The sequence below is a fragment of the Prunus dulcis genome, chromosome 8 (genome assembly GCF_902201215.1).
Source record: "Prunus dulcis chromosome 8, ALMONDv2, whole genome shotgun sequence".
NCBI classification, from domain to species: Eukaryota; Viridiplantae; Streptophyta; class Magnoliopsida; order Rosales; family Rosaceae; genus Prunus; species Prunus dulcis.
In genome coordinates this window covers 54654-71056 of record NC_047657.1, presented here as the reverse complement: position 1 = coordinate 71056, position 16403 = coordinate 54654, and the positions used below count along the sequence as shown (strand labels likewise).

General features: G+C 38.3%; 3 protein-coding genes across 3 annotated transcripts; 1 reads left to right on the top strand and 2 right to left on the bottom strand.

Moving 5' to 3' along the window:
* Positions 1 to 1831: 1831 nt before the first annotated feature.
* Positions 1832 to 10528, bottom strand: LOC117636726 (CLP protease regulatory subunit CLPX3, mitochondrial). The gene is made up of 15 exons (XM_034371378.1): positions 9166 to 10528; positions 9004 to 9065; positions 8689 to 8786; positions 8439 to 8518; positions 8101 to 8151; positions 7398 to 7472; positions 7235 to 7312; positions 5180 to 5236; positions 3799 to 3869; positions 3553 to 3652; positions 3193 to 3297; positions 2962 to 3024; positions 2708 to 2830; positions 2419 to 2577; positions 1832 to 2126 (listed from the first exon to the last, which is right to left on the bottom strand). The coding sequence occupies exons 1-15, from the start codon at positions 10123 to 10125 to the stop codon at positions 2055 to 2057; spliced, it is 2154 nt and encodes a 717-aa protein (XP_034227269.1). The 5' UTR covers positions 10126 to 10528; the 3' UTR covers positions 1832 to 2054.
* A 1185-nt stretch (positions 10529 to 11713) lies between these two features.
* Positions 11714 to 14700, top strand: LOC117636728 (pentatricopeptide repeat-containing protein At1g33350). The gene is made up of 2 exons (XM_034371380.1): positions 11714 to 13800; positions 14348 to 14700. The coding sequence occupies exon 1, from the start codon at positions 11756 to 11758 to the stop codon at positions 13334 to 13336; it is 1581 nt and encodes a 526-aa protein (XP_034227271.1). The 5' UTR covers positions 11714 to 11755; the 3' UTR covers positions 13337 to 13800; positions 14348 to 14700.
* A 77-nt stretch (positions 14701 to 14777) lies between these two features.
* Positions 14778 to 15806, bottom strand: LOC117636734 (22.0 kDa class IV heat shock protein). The gene has a single exon (XM_034371389.1). It carries the CDS (start codon positions 15517 to 15519, stop codon positions 14917 to 14919), a length of 603 nt encoding a protein of 200 aa, XP_034227280.1. The 5' UTR covers positions 15520 to 15806; the 3' UTR covers positions 14778 to 14916.
* Positions 15807 to 16403: the final 597 nt, after the last annotated feature.

The window sequence follows — 16403 nt, the reverse complement described above, 5'->3', positions numbered from 1 at the left end:
TTCTCACCCATGTAGATTGAGGTATAGGCCCTAAACTGGATCCCTATCCAGGCCATTCATTATACTTGGAGGATACTAAGTTTACATTTGGCGCCGTCTGTGGGAACACTTCTTTACAAACAGAAGCTGCATCCCCTCATCCATCTGAGCACCGACACGAGTGAAACCAAGCCATGCTGAGAAATCAGCACCTCAGGAAGAAGGTCTCCTCGGGTGTAATTGGGAGAAATGCCTAGAGGAGAAGGAAGGAGAGGCTAAGGTCGGATCGCCTGAAAACCTGGAGGAGAAGATGAGACGGATCCTGAAAGGCGTAAAGGACTTACAAAATCTCAGCAGTAGCCTCTGTGCGCAAAACGAGATACTATAAGAAAATCATGCCGAGCTGGCGGACCAGGTACAAGCATAGCGAGAACTCAAGCTGACCAGAACCAAGGATACCGACAGACCCTTGTCCTCGTCTACGGGAGCTGAAATGCTGAGGCGGAGAACGACCGACGCAAGGAACATGCTGAGGGAGAAGAAGGCCTGGTGGGAGAGCAACAAACGCCTAGTGGAAGACCTCAGTAAGGGAAAAAATAAAGTCGCCTTTGAGGAGGCCGAGGAAGAAGTCGACGACATCACCTCCAAACTCAGAGACTTGGTCATTGGCGAGTTGAGGAGTGTGTGGGATCGGCTAAGGCAAGTCGAGAAATCTAAAATGCCCAGAGGACCAGAGTTCACCGAGGAGGAGATCCCATTGCCATATACCCAGGACCTGCTGAATGCTCGGGTGATGGGGGATTCAAAGGCTCCAAAAGTCCCTTTATATGATGGGATGACCGACCCGTATGACCACTTGGACAACTTCCACTATGCCATTGTAATTGGCCTAACCTTAACTTTAATTAACTACATAGGATGTAACAAAATTGAAGGAGAGTCTGTCTTTTTCAAATGCTTGTGGAGCAATCTGTACTACTCAGAAGGGTGCAGTTCCAGCTCTTCCAACCCAGTTTGCTGCCCTTGAACTCATTTCCAAGTGCAAATCCAAAAAGATGTTTTCATTTCCTCTTTGGTTTAGCATCACACTGGCCTTGTTTATTATCTGTTGGTTGTCCGTTAATTACCATATATTTGGATAATTTCTTTGTTCCGTTTCTTAAATCCAGTTTATATGTTTCTTTTAAGGATAATAAATAATGATCCCAAATTTCTTAATTATCTTCGGTTTTTATCCTAAGATTTGTGAATCTCTCTCCCTCCCTCAAACCTTAATTTTTGTTGCTTTGAGAGCAACCTCAAACCTCAGTTAGGTCACCATTAAATAATATAAATAACTGCAGCCCTTCATCAAACCAATGTGTTCTCTTTTACAGTAATTCCAATTTGAATAATTTAACTAGATGTCCACATTAAAATATTATATACCAACAAATGTAACGTATCGCATTTCTGTAGTTCCTATTTGGTCCTTTGTCTTTCAGGAAACTTATCCTTTGGCTTCCTGATATCTTGCAAAGAACTTGACTGTACAAACCCAAAAAAAACTCAAAAAATGATAGCTGGTTATATTAAATTTTAATTTTAATTATTAAATTACGTTAATACCCTATTAAGTATTTTGGAGTTTTTTTAATGAGACTTTAGAGTTGAACTTATTTTAAGAAATCGACAGTAGTTTTATAATTTATAACAAGTTCGAAGTCTCTTTGTTATTTTGTAAATAAATTTTGGGTGTGTTTTTAAAGTTCATTTGATCATGTAAAGTTTATTTCATAATTTGAGTCCTTATATTAAATATAATAGTGAATCCCCCTTTTTAAAAGCCTGAAGACTGATGAGGCTACTAATCTGTATAAAACTGAAACCCATTAATCCAATGCAACATGAGTTTTGTACAATGTTTTGAATAAATTAGTAATGCTACACTTTGGCCTTCTTCCTTCTTTTCCTGTTAATGTGAACAGAAGCTACACTGTTTTATAAGGGGCAATTACACCAGGCTATGAATGTTATTTTTACAAATAAGAATGGCATAAATTTTACAGATTATAACAACTACGGTGGTGTAAGTGTTACATGCTCATAGCTCTGGACGATGGTTCTGATTCACCCTCTGCCTCTCCTTCAGCCGCCTCTACATTTTCCTGCATAGGTTGATTGAATTTGATTATGATTCTCTTTTAAACTCTAAGAAGAACATTAAAAGATCACACCCCCTTTTTTGAAATAAACAATCAGTGTTCAATACATGGTCATCGTTTTTGCAATGAAACCATCCAATTTTCGTGAGAAAAGAAAAAGAAAAATTGATGATTCCCCACAAAAACTGCACAGGCGGGTCCCACAAGCCAAATTGCCTGAAGGTATATTGGAAATAAGTAATGGATCCTAGAACCAGAAAGGGCAGATGCATAGTAATCATTTGTGGAATCATACCGCTGAGTGCTTCAACTTGATTTCATTCAAGTATCTTTCCAATGCACCATCCCCTCGAACAAGCTTGCCTCCACATCCAGGGGTATTTACCGAACCCACTGACTCTTCATCAACCACTACAGCATCTATTCTATCAATTCCTGTCTTAACATCTGGAATCTGAGACATAAGCACACCAAAACAGATTACGTATTTGAAAACATTTCCGTGCTTTTGATAAAATAAATAAAGAAAACATTTCCACGTTAGAAGTTTCTTTCATCTATCTAAGCAATAGATTCTTGCATACCTCATACATGGCTTCAGTTAGAATGCTTTCCAAAAGTGCTCTTAAACCCCTGGCACCGGTATTCTTAGCCATCGCCTTCTTTGCAATAAGTCTCAGTGCCTTATCCTCAAAATGTAGCTTCACCTGAAATGGGTACAAGGTCTCATCATACAGAAGCTTAACTCTAGTTGCTTGAGAGAGAGAGAGAGAGAGAGAGAGAGAGAGAGAGAGAGAGAGGGGGGGAGGGAACCCAGAATATAAAACAAAATGCTTACGTTATTCATTGTAAATAATTTCTTGTACTGCTTGCCAAGAGCATTTTTTGGTTTCGTGAGGACCTGTAAAAGAAAAGTTCTATGAAGCAATTCAAAGACGTACTTCTGCACAGCATAAAATTTGGGATCCTATTTCAAGCTCCGCCTGCCCAAAAATAACTAAACAGAAGGAACACTAGACCAAGCACCAGCAGGACGCTGATTCCAAATACAAGTGCATTTATGTGTTACCTGAACAAGTTGGTCCTCAGTTAAGGCTGTTAAACTAACTAATATTGGAAAACGTCCAATAAACTCTGGTATGAGTCCATATGCAATGAGATCAGAACTTTCAACCTGGAAAACAAAAATAGCAGCTTTCAGACCCATTTTAAGGAACTACTTTGGCTTAATTTGCTTCTTTCAGTTTTCATTCTTTAATCTTTTTTTGGGAGGGTGGGGGTGGTGTTAATTGTGCGTACGCTAAAAGATAATGTGAAAAAGAATTTACTTTGTATCAAGCAGATATATTTCTGCTCCAGAAAAAAAGAAATAAACGAAATAAGAAAATGGTGAACAATGACTTTCACTTTAAAAGGTCCTGATTCATACCGATTCAAGTAAAGATGATGTCACCACTGCATCAGTCACACCACCAGCTCTCATGTTGGCACGCACAGGAGCACCGAAACCGATAGAAGAATCTTGCCGTCTGGTCAAAATTATACAGTTTCATAGCAGATTTATTTTTCCACAAAAAAGTTGATAGAGAGAGGGATAGAAGGGGAAACAAAAGAAGAAGAGGGGAAAGAAACATTTGGTAAATGAACTCTGCGAGGGAAAATGAATAAGCATTACCTTTCTGAAATGGTTTTTTCAAGATCAATAAAGGCTCCACCACAAATAAAAAGAATATCTTTTGTATCTATCTGCAGATCATTTACATGAATTTTAAGAATATGAGACCATAAAAGCGAAAAATAGGAATATTTATGCATATGTCTAAATTTATAATACTTTGCTAATAAAGTCAGAGCACCCCTTGTCCCATTGCCCGTGCACCTTTTAAGGAAAATCTTAATAGCAGATTTTTCCTTCTGTAAAATGACCTCAAAGGATGGTGTATGACAAGAACATTAAGCTGCTATCAGATCGCTGAAGCAGTACAAAACCACAGTACAAAATAAACTTCCAGAAATAAACAGAAGAGACAGAGAGAGGAAAGCAATAGCGATCGAGGCTGGAACACTGATTCTAGGGCAAAGAGACCCAAGAGGTACTCTATAATCTGAATTTTTTTATTACCCAAAAAAAATAAAAACTGCATTAAAAAAGGCATACAAAGTCTCTCAAGAAATAACGTTTTGGATTAATCCAAGGTTGACAACAAATATACCTAAAAGGTGTCCGTGGGCATCAATGTGCAGGAAAGGATAATGGAGTCCTTGGCTAGGGGAATGTGTTATGAGACAAGAGATCACCTATAAACTCCTAAGGCCTTCCCATTTGAGCTAATTCGTGTGCATTGAGTTTTTTGTTGGAAAATGTGACTAAGAAATTAAATGAATGAAGGCCGATTGTCTTTCCAAGAGGGAGACTTACCTCGACTCAGTCAGTAAGACTCCCTTTTGGAAAGACAATCTGCCTTGTGTTTTTTTTCAGCTCGAATAGGATACAGCTTGAACGGAATGAATACTGCAGGATTCATTCCGTTCTCCCTCTCAGCTGGAATCCCTGGCCGCTAGAGTGGCACTTTCATCTGCTCAAGGGTGGCTTGGACTCCTATGTTTTTTTCTGTCACAAGCTTAGCCTTATAATTTGAGAGTTAGCTCTCATGTTTTGGGCATCAACTAAACCCTGGAACATGAATGTACACTCTAAAGCAATAAACTAGGCCTCGAAGAACAGTGGGATCCCACTCCTGAAGCTTTCTGATTGTTTGTGCTTAGATGGACTTTTTTGCCCATCTTCTAAAGGTTTCTTACTTAACTATTAATTAAGAAAAGTTAAATAAAAAGTCAGCTACAGCTTTAAAAAAAAAAAAAATTGCTTTCATAAAACAAATATAACATATATTTCAAGCTAGACACATTGTCAATCAGGATTTTATATTAAGAGATGAATATGCTCAATACTAAATAAAATAAACAAAACCTAAGGTTCTAAAAGTGGGATAATCAAGATGATATGAACATATTTGCGAGTACGATAATACATCAGAAATTTAGAAACACCATACCTGTATGTTATCACCCCGAGGGTGCTTCCTTGCACCCTTCTCAGGAACATTCACTATCTAAACAAGAAGAAAAATATTACTCTTCAGTTAACAGAAGAAACTATGCTGATAGTTTTATAGCTCTGATTTTAAGGGGCTATGCAAGTTCATTATAAATAGAAGTGCATCTAATGTGATACACAAAAAGAATTTAGTGCATGTGAGTTTATAACAAGTGATGCGACTGTAAAGGAGAGACTCATAAAAAACCGTGCTTCTAAGACCGATCATCCCAATAAAATAAAATATCTCTAAAAGGGAGATTCACTGTAATTAAGTTCTTAAATTTGATTTGGACCAGATTAGACTCCTGAACTATTATTATTGTGACTTCAGATGTTTTTTCAATAATTAAATTCTTAAATTTGTCTTACAGCGATGCCAAGGAAGATAATACGAAATTATGCAATTGGGAGGACCCCCAAATATTACATATGGGCATTTTCTCTTCTGGCCTCTGTCATATTTTATATGTACATTATATATATTTACTTTCTCATTTCTTTTGAGTATTCTGTTTACAATCCTTAATCATAATGTCATATCACGTAAAGATTCTTCAAATTTTTGTTCCACAGATAGCCTTAAGTCAGCTCCGTATAAAGGCACATTAACCAACTCTGATAAATTGAAAACATCCTGTAAACTTAAACTGTAATGCAGATTTGAAGAAACATTAATCAATATCCTGCTCCCGATTCAATATGAGGTGTACCCACTTCATGGAAATGTTGTTGAACACCTTTAGATTTGAAAGAAAACCTCCCAACTTCCCAGGGAATTTATTTGGGAAGAAAGTGACTACTGGTATTGCTAGGGGTTAAGCAAAGATTTTAAACAGTGGGGGATGTTAGACATACACTGGACTCCAAAAGTTTAAAACTGTTGGTGAATAGGCCAACAACCTACAGCCTACCACCCTCGTGTGATTTTATTGGTCTCAATTTGTCCCATTCTATATCTTATAAAATGGGAAATGCTAAATTAAGTATTTCTTAAAATTGATAATTTTTTTTTTTTTTTTAAAAGTAAGATCTCAGAGGCACTGGAAACAACTATGGAAGAAGAACGGCAACTACGCGAAAGATGAGAATCCAGAAGCGTAGAGCCAGAATTCTCTCTTGTTTTCTCCCATTAAAAGAGAATCCTGTCTTCAAACCCATAATGAAGAACCAGAAATTCTGAGGAAACCAAGGCCATGCTGTGTTAGAAGAAAATTAAGAGAAAAGAAGGAAAGAGCTTGTGTACTGCATTAGAAATGAGAAGAATACACTGGTTTATATAAATTCTAGACTGTAGGAATTTCTAACATTGTAGCTACTTTTTATTAAAGACAGCCCTTCAAGAAATCAAAGCATTGATTTCTTTATTCCTCTTCAATTAATTTTGTGGCTAATATTTGTTGCTGAGAAGAGAATTTTACAAGAGTTCCATTTTTGAAGATCTGTTGCAATTGTTGCTACTCCTCTCATTTAGAAGATAAGTTCATTGAAGTTCCAAGTTTCAAGATGCTTCAACATTACGAAACTTGAAGTCCAGTTTTCTCCCGCCAGGAAAAAATATTGAGATGGAAAGAAGGAAAATATATTTATTTTAGGTGCAGCAGGAAGTTTAGAAAGTATGCCTATTTAAGTTAGTTCTATTACATTAGAATTAAGAATGTATAGTTAATTGGTGGCTTTAATATTAGGGTCTAATTATTATTTTATTTCACGTTGTCCTTGTGACATTTTAACAATTTCTCTAACTTTTATTCTAGTTTGCTTCTCTCTTTTTCCACCCAGTGACCAGTTTTCCTACGTCAGAGTTGCTTTGTATTAAGTTGAAAATGCATAAAAAGTGACTAGCATCTGTTTATGAATTTAAAAGACACTAAAAGTGAAGTACTGAGTAGAGAAAGCCACAGCCAACATTTGATTTGTTTCCGTGCATCCAGAGAAGAAAACATTTTCAAAAGGTTATATATATATAAATAAATAAACTGATGAGCAACACTGCAGCGTAGAACTGACTCACAGTTCCTTCGAGCATTTTCAATAAAGCCTGCTGAACACCCTCTCCAGAAACATCTCTGCTAATGTTTAAACTCTCAGCCTGAAAACCAACACTAAAGAAACTAAGACTGACTATACCTACAAATTATATCAAAAAATGAAATAAGAAAAAAAAAATACAGCACCTTCTTGGTTATCTTGTCAACTTCATCAATGTAAACAATTCCTTGTTGAGCTGCTTGTACATTGAATTCAGCTGCCTATTTACAAGATCAACTATGTGAGTTCACTGATATGAATGAAAGTGCAAGCACAAAGTTAAAAGACTAATTGAAGCTTGAAATCAAGAACAACATAAACTAGCAGAAGTTTGTCAACGACTAAGATGTTGTTGGCGCAGCTGAAATTTGCATTGCTATTTAAAGATTCACTATAACTGGACCACCCAAATCAAATCAGAACAGTACATGGTCATGTGGATAAAGGATCCAAGCCAGAACTTATTATTGTCAAGCTCTTATAGGTTTTATTGCCCATACAAATTTGATTTGACCTATTCATTTGATGGAAATAACCACGAAGTCATAGACATTGTCCTTAGGATTGTCCTTTCTCATCAGTACATATGAACAACCATACACAATTAACAAGCGAAGGTTGGGAGGAAAGCGGGGAAAAAGGCTATACCCATGCACTCTCACATCACAACTAAAGAAGAGAAGTGATATCATTTCAAAGATGATTAAGTGTTGAGAAAACACAGAAATGCATGCACATTCTCCCCAGAAAGATGGGAAAAGATAGACATATTACTGCAATGATAAGAAGCAACAATTTGAATGTCACTTGAACTGTAAGTCAGATAAATGCAAATACAGCACACCATACCATCAGTAGTTTGTACAATATTGATTCAACATCCTCTCCAACATAACCAGCCTGCAAAATAGCAGTATTTGCCTCTTTCAGTTCCCCAGTAATAGATAAAGATATATCCAGCCTAAAGAATGCTGGATGTAAATGATTAAATTTAAGCTGGAGAAAGTAAATTTCAATACTACATGCCGACTCTCAAAATTCAATTGCAATTAGTTTGCAGTTAGTAAAAGATACCAAGCATGCCAAAACTAACCTTGGCCCAAATGACAGATATTGTATTCAATCTTTATGCTCGAGTATTTAGAGTTCATAATAGTTGTAGATAAGTAACTTAAAAACAAACTTACTTGTGTTAAAGTTGTTGCATCGGCAATCACAAATGGCACATTCACAAAACGAGCTAGTGTTTTTGCAAGCAACGTCTTCCCTATTTTACATTACAATACTAAAGTTAGAAGGGCAGGTTAACATCTTAAGTTTCTTCTTGCTTCAACTTCCAGATAGCCCGGTATCAATTTAGATGATTAGTCTCACTCTAAGAACATAAAGAATTGGAGAGCATCAGGTTTTCTCCATGTGCGTCAGAAGAAATCATACCGGAGCCAGTTGGGCCCATCAAGAGCACATTGCTCTTTTCTAGCTCCACTTTATCGTCATCATCTATTGTGTTTGGAATTCCTGATTCTCCTCCTGACCTAGTATACAACTCCACTGGTTCAGTTCTATTAAATAGATACACATAAAACGATAGAACATAAAGGACCACCTCATCTGACAGCTTACAAAGTATTATTATGACTCAGAGGGGAAAAAAGTCTGATTAAAGAGCTAGGAGCATGAATTTTAGTTCAGTTAGAGTGAGAGGTCAGACAATAAACTGAAAATAAAAATGAAAGTCGGCTGAAAACCAACCCTTTCTGCAAGGAGGCATGATATATTCTCTTGTAATGGTTATAAACAGCCACAGAAAGCACCTGCCCAACAGAGATGCAAAAATCATCCACAGAATAAGTTTCAAAGGGCCATGGAATAAAGCATTGAACGAAAATGCAGAGGAAAAAAGAGATAGGGAACCTTTTTGGCTCTTTGTTGGCCAATAACGAACTTGTCAAGACCCTTGCAGATTTCCTTGGGCGTGGGCAAATCTTTTCCCAAATTGGAACCGCCCCAGGCATTGTTGTTGTCTCCCCCAGCATCTCCAGGGGGCCCAGAAGCACGAATGACATTGACTCCAGGGGCAAAAGGAGGGCCCGGAGGAGTATGCACGGCCAGCCCATTGCCTGGAGGAGGAGGAGGAGAAGGCGGAGGCCAGTTGTGTGGTGGGTCCACCCCATTCGCATATGACCTCAAAGTGTCCCAGAAAGACACCCTCAGCCCATTACTGTTAATATTAGGCATCGAATCTCCACCACCACCACCACCACCACCACCTCCTCCTCCTCCTCCTCCTCCTCCTCCTCCTCCATTACTATTATTAGTATTTTGGGTATTTCTGGAATGGGACTTGTTGTCGGAGTTGGTTCTGGTGGCGTTACGATTGGAAGAGGTGGTGGTGGTGTTGGTGAGTCTCCCAATCTCTACGAAGGTGCCCTGGAGGGGAGCAATCTGGTGGGGTCGGAAGTAGTAGGCGGTTTTGCAATTGGGGCAGAGATTGAGGGCCTGATACTGATGAAATTCAGAGTCGTCAGCCTTGGTCTTGGTGGTCTTGGTGGTCGTCTTGGTGCTGGTGATGGAATCATCTGGAGGAGATAAGTTGGGTAAGCGCCGATCGGAGAAGAGGAGATCCATGCGGTTGAAGGAGCAGCGGGGGCAATTCGCCTCCGCCCTGATTTTGCGGGTGCGAACATCGCCGCCGGAGCCAGAGCCGCCGTGGTCCCACTTGTAGCGCTCCTGCACTCCGATCAGAGACTCTCTTCGGCGATGGCTCGTGACATGAAGGTGGTTCAAGTGCGTCGAGATTGGGGATACCTGAGTGAACCGCTGCTGGAGCTCTGCTATATGCTTCACCTTCTTCCATCTGAGCATTCCAGACATTTCAAAAGAAAATACTTGATACTTTAAAAAGATAAAAACAAAGGACCAACGGACAAGAGATTTCAATTCGATCAATCGACAAGAGAGTGAGAGTCTGTGTTTGAGTTTGAGAGAGACAAGGAAAGAGATTGGGATTAGGATTGGGATTTCCAATGCTAGATTATATAATCATGACCAAAATGTAAAATAACGGAGGAGAACAATAGAACTAAAAGAGGAAACTTTGGATATAGAAAGAGAGAGGGAGAGAGGAGAGCGCCAAGGTCCAAGAAAGAAGCATACGAAAGCAACACAGAAAGAAAAGATAAAGTGGGTGCGGAGTGTTTATAGGAACAAAATATTGAGGAAATTTAACTGACCAAAACTGAAAAACTTCCAAATCCATCAATCCACAATCCACACTCTCTATCTCTCTTTTTTTTTTTTTTTTTCCTGTACAGAGTCTAATTTGCTAACTTCGACGGTTTGACTGCGTTCGCATTGTTAAAAACTTGACATGTACTTTACGTGTTCACCTACAAATCCCCTTCCTTCGCCCAACAATATCATCAGCCGCACTAACACCACCCCACGATTGCCTCTCTGACTCCATGTGCCGCGTGCGATCCTTCCATGTTTTCTCTCTACTTCTTTTGGATAGCCCTTCCTTTTTACTTCTTTGTTTGGTTTGGTCGGATATAACTTTTTAATCGACACAAAAACACTCCATTCAGTTTTCATTCTCCTACTCCATCCTGATGTATTCATAAATGAATTTGTGGATTTTGTCTTCCGGGTTGAAGAATGTAAAGTCCGTAGGAAATTTAACAAAATAAAATATGGAAAAAATTTGGTTTTTTAAAATCAAATGGAGTTTTGATACTTGTCAAATTTCTTTAAATTTTTATTCTTTTGAATTTCTTTAACTATTTTTTCCGTTGAAATTTAACAGTGTTAAAATTCCATTTGCAGCAAGGATGTGCTCGTTCATTTGTTGTGAGGAGCCAAGCCATAAATTTACATTTATGATAGGATGAAAATTAAGGGGGGTGTATTCAATTCATACTTATAAAGACTTTTTTTAAGTGAGTGACTTTTATAGAGATGACAAATTGTTAAATACTTTCATAGAGTTGATAAAAGTCACTAGTAAATTGGCAAGACTTTTGCTCTTAACAATTAACCTTAAAAGTATAGAAAAGTCATTCATTTAATAAGCTTTTTAAAAGTCATTAACTTTTTGGATATCACCAAACTTTTATATACTTTTTAAAAGTCACAATTGAATACAACTAGATTTTTATATACTCTTTAAAAGTCTAAATTGAATACATCCAGATTTTTAAACTCTATAAAAATTATTAAAAATTTGAATTGGATACACCCCCTAAGATACATGGAAAATAAGATAAAGTTGTTTTTTTAAAAAAAAGAAAATATTTACTTCATTTTTGTACTAATTATAATTTGACATGTGTGCATAAATTTTTTTTGGGTTGCTTTTTTTTATGAAGAGTGCTTCGCAGAAAAGGGAATGTGAAGGGCCAGGAGTGTCCCAAAAAAAAAAAAAAAAAAAGATGCCCAGATTTTATCTGCTTATCAACTCAAACCGCTAACGACGAAAACCTCAGTAACAAAAGTAAGGAAGAAGATGGTGAATCTAAACCAACTGCTTGCAAAATGCAAAACCCTCAACCATGTAAAGCAACTGCAAGTCTTTATCATCACCCTGGGATACACCCAAAATCAGCTCTACGCCTTTAAGCTCGTCCGCTTCTGCCTTGTCACTCTTGACAACCTTCCCTATGGTCGCCTCATCTTCGACTGTCTCAGCTCCCCCAATGTATACCTCTTCGCTGCCATGATCACCGGTTATGCCTCCCAATCCCACCACCGTTCTGCTTTTCTGTTGTACCAATCCATGCTTCGTCAGGGAAGCGCTCGACCCAACCAGTTTATCTACCCCCACGTCTTGAAATCTTGTCCAGAGGTTTTTGAGTCTCATGGGACTGCATTGGTGCAAACGCACATTATGAAATCGGGTTTTGGTCAATACCCAGTTGTACAAACAGCTCTTGTTGATTCCTACTCGAGGTTCCGCTCAGATGTTGGCTCAGCAAGACAGGTATTCGATGAAATGTCTGACAAAAATGTCGTGTCCTGGACGGCTATGATTTCTGGGTACACTAGAGTTGGGGACATTGGCAGTGCTATTTTGTTGTTTGAGAAAATGCCGGAGAGAGATGTCCCTGCTTGGAATGCTGTTATTGCTGGGTGCACGCAGAACGGCCAGTTCTCGGAGGCAATTTATCTGTTCAAAAGAATGTTACTTCTTGCGCATGGAGGGCAACATCTAGAAAATAGGCCAAACCAGGTTACAGCTGTTTGTGTACTTTCAGCATGTAGTCACACTGGCATGCTGCAGCTTGGTAAATGGATCCACAGCTATATTTACAAAAATGCGCTTGGTCCAGATTCATTTGTTTCCAATGCTCTAGTGGATATGTATGGGAAATGTGGGAGCTTAAAAGTGGCAAGAAGGGTTTTCGACAGGACCTCAGGAAAAAGCTTGACATCTTGGAATTCCATGATCAACTCTTATGCTCTGCACGGCCAAAGCAACGATGCAATTGGTGTTTTTGAAGAAATGATACGGTGTGGGGCAGATGTTAGACCAGACGAGGTCACTTTTGTTGGCTTATTCAATGCTTGTACTCATGGAGGATTGGTAGAGCAAGGTATTTCTTATTTTGATTTGATGACTCGGGGTCACGGGATTGAGCCTCAAATAGAACACTATGGATGCTTGATAGACCTTCTTGGTCGAGCAGGTCGATTTGAGGAAGCCATGGAAGTTGTGAGGGGAATGAGAATTGAACCTGATGAGGTTGTATGGGGTTCTCTGCTTAATGGATGTAAGATTTATGGTCGTACTGATCTCGCAGAATTTGCAGTTAAAAATTTAATTCAAATTGATCCTAATAATGGTGGTTATGGTATCATGTTGGCCAATATATATGGGCAGTTGGGGAAGTGGGATGACGCCCGGAAGGTGAGAAAGGTGTTGAGGGAGCGAAATGCTTATAAAACCCCAGGTTGCAGTTGGATTGAGGTTGATAACCAAGTTTACCAATTTTATTCCGTTGACAAATCACATCCTAGAACGGAAGAGATCTACCAAATCCTAGACACGCTTGTTGGTTTTATTATTTTGAAGTCAAGTTGCAATTGATCTCGAATTCTCAGACTCCTCTTATTTCTTCCCAATCCATGAACTCTGCTTAAAAGCCCAAATTTGGTTCAACAGTTCAAGCAAGGTTATTTGGTTCCTACCTACTATATAACCACATTTACATATAAAAGGTCCAGGTGTCTTAGCGCAACAATATGACTTACTCCGAGTGACTTGGTGTGGAGCTTCAAGTCTGGAAATATATATACTATATATATAATGCTTTTCTTTTGCTCGCCGAAAAGGTACCGACCACCTGCATTAGCCCACCATTAATCTGGAAATGACAGAGTATGTTTTTGCCTCACTGAGCCTCGCATTGGTGAGAAACTCGTATACTGGACCACCCTGTTCTGAGTTGTATTAAGGACTCTTGTAGCTGAGTTGGTAACGGCCAACTGCACATCACCGGTGGTCTTTCTGCCTTCCAAGTGATAATTAGAAACAGCAACGCAGTTGTTTTGGTAAGAGTTTTAATCTGATGTTTTTGTCATTAGTATTTTGACGGATTGCATTCGTAATACAGGCAATTATATGCATTTTTTTATAATTAACGTGTGTACTTTTTGTTGACTTCTTGGTTCGTGTAGACAAACTGGTGTTGGTTTTGACGGATTGCATTCGTAATACAAGCAATTGTATGCATTTTTGATAATTAACGTGTGTACTTTTTGTTGACTTCTTGGTTCGTGTAGACAACTGGTGTTGGTTTTATACTTTTGCCCTAGCTCTTTACCACTTTATGCTTGCCCTTCTCCTTGTTACATTTAATATTTAATTAAAACCAACTTGTGTTTTATTTATTTCTTGATGGAGCTTCATTATTGTGAACTCGTTTTTATCATCAGTTAAGGTCTTGTATCGGATTAACTAGCTAGAGCTAGACAAAAATTTGCTTTCCAAAGCATCGATGTCTTTTTCACCCATGATCTCTATTCCTTCTCTTCCTTTGGATCTGGCTGAAGATTGTTGTTTAAGTCAAGAGTTGAAGTTGGGCTTTTGTTCTACTAGGAACAGCATCTAAAGAGGGCATTGCTTTATGTGGTAGACGAGTACAATTCTTGGATGCAGTCGACAGGTTTGACAAAAGCTCCTTTCACCCTACTAATATACTTGTGTCCATTTATTTAATGATGGTTCCTGAGTTGCGACTTATTCGATTGATCTGTATTTTTGTTTTTATTTAGCTCCTAGTCTCTTTTGACTTAAAACACATACATTAAGTTCACATAGAAGTGTTGTATGATCATGGCATAAAATTGACGATTCCTCTGTTATATGATTATATCCAACGACGAAAACTTTAGGAATGTGGGCATATTTCCCACCATGGAAACATTGTATCAAGATAATTGAGTGAGTTTTACCGGTGCATGTGGTGTTCATGCAAATTTACAGGACGAGGGAGTTTTTATTAACTTAAAACATCTGAAAAAAAAGAAAAAAGGAAACAGTTACAAACTTTATTTTATAATAGCAAGTAGTAAGCAGAGTGATACGAAATCACTCATCCCTCAAAGGTTTTTTGGTTGTGTTTTTTGGACTCACTCATCCCACAAAGTTGCAAAACGGTGAATTATTTAAAGCTCTTGCTTGACCTCACTAGCCTTGAGCTGGGCAGGTTCGTCCTCATGTCCTCCAGTGCTAGCGATGCTAATCACCTTAGGACCTTTGATCTTATCAGGGGATAACTTGGCCAGTGTCAAAGTGAGAACCCCATTCTCCAACTTGGCGTTGACAGAGTCCAAATCCACGTTCTCTGGCAGCCTGAACTGCCTCCAAAATTTTCCGTAAGACCTCTCAACTCGGTGCCAATGATCCCCTTTCTTCTCTTCTTCCCTCTTCCTCTCTCCACTCACTCTCAGAACTCGGTTCGCCTCCACCTCGATTTTCAGCTCTTCCTTCTTTAATCCCGGCACATCTAACATTATAACATGACCCTCTGGCGTTTCTTTCCAGTCCACCCTTGCTGGAGAGAGTGCCACGCCGTCTTCTTTGTCAAGTTCAAATGGGATCTGCTCTAGCACTCGGAACGGGTCTGGGAAGCGCTCCGACCAGAGATCAACCAGCAAACTTTCTGGGCGGCGATCAACGAATGGGAGCAATGACGCATTGGATGAACCAGCTGAAAGAAAAACAAGGAGAAAGCTCAAGGTTAAAACAAGAGAGCGGAGTTGCCTCATTTCTCTTATATGGTTTGTTCGGAGGAGTGGGTTATTGGTTTAATGATGAAGAAAGATCGATGCCGGTGAACAGTAGTGATCGTGTTCTAATGCCGCTGTCTGCTTATCCGGGTTTGGACTGGTTAGCGATGTATTTATTTAGCATGAGATGGGATGGGATGAAACTTATAGAGCGGGAGAGAGAGAAAGTTTAGGAGGTGCGGGACATGGTTCTCGAAAATTCGAAAATGGAAAACTTTCTTTAGACCCATTTAGAGAAACAAGGAAGGTTCCAGCTTCTTCCTTTCCTTCTGTTTTTCTTTCTTCTTGATATATCTTATTAATTATTTCTTTAATATGTGCAAGTAGAAACGTGGAGCATTCTAAGAGATTCTATCTTTTTCCCTATTGTTCCAGAGGCTTCATGATGCATGCCTTCTGATTTTATCCTTTTTCATTTTCGTTAATTTTTAAAGACAACTTTTGCATTGCACGTTTTTCAATACTTTTTAATAAGTGACTCATCGTTTGGTTACGTTTTAGAAACCATATATATATATATATATAAAATATCTTTTTATTAGGAGATTTCTTACGAATTTTTTTTCAAAATACAAACTATTAATTTTTTAAATTTACATTCATAGATCATTCTTATAAAAAATTAGATAAATCAAAAACTGTTTCAACATCCAATTATATCATATAAAATTAATGAACATTGTGCTTTAAGAAAGTACTAAAATTTTAATAATTCAATTGACTGTTCAAATGATATTGGATTCAAGTGATTTTTTATAAATATGATATTTGAATGAATATCTACAAAATAGATGTTTGAGTTAGTAAAATATTATACGGAGTGAGCCCTACAAGGGTGTCCCTCAAATAAGCTTATTTGAATG

What these genes read in the sequence shown, in the direction of transcription:
- LOC117636726 (XM_034371378.1), bottom strand. Translation starts at nt 10,125, where the DNA reads ATGTCTGGAATGCTCAGATGGAAGAAGGTGAAGCATATAGCAGAGCTC. An exon ending in CATCATCTTTACTTGAATCG is followed by an intron (nt 3,298 to 3,552) that starts GTATGAATCAGG and finishes TTTGTTTTCCAG; the next exon opens with GTTGAAAGTTCTGATCTCAT. An exon ending in TAACTGAAGCCATGTATGAG is followed by an intron (nt 2,578 to 2,707) that starts GTATGCAAGAAT and finishes CTTATGTCTCAG; the next exon opens with ATTCCAGATGTTAAGACAGG.
- LOC117636728 (XM_034371380.1), top strand. Translation starts at nt 11,756, where the DNA reads ATGGTGAATCTAAACCAACTGCTTGCAAAATGCAAAACCCTCAACCAT.
- LOC117636734 (XM_034371389.1), bottom strand. Translation starts at nt 15,519, where the DNA reads ATGAGGCAACTCCGCTCTCTTGTTTTAACCTTGAGCTTTCTCCTTGTT.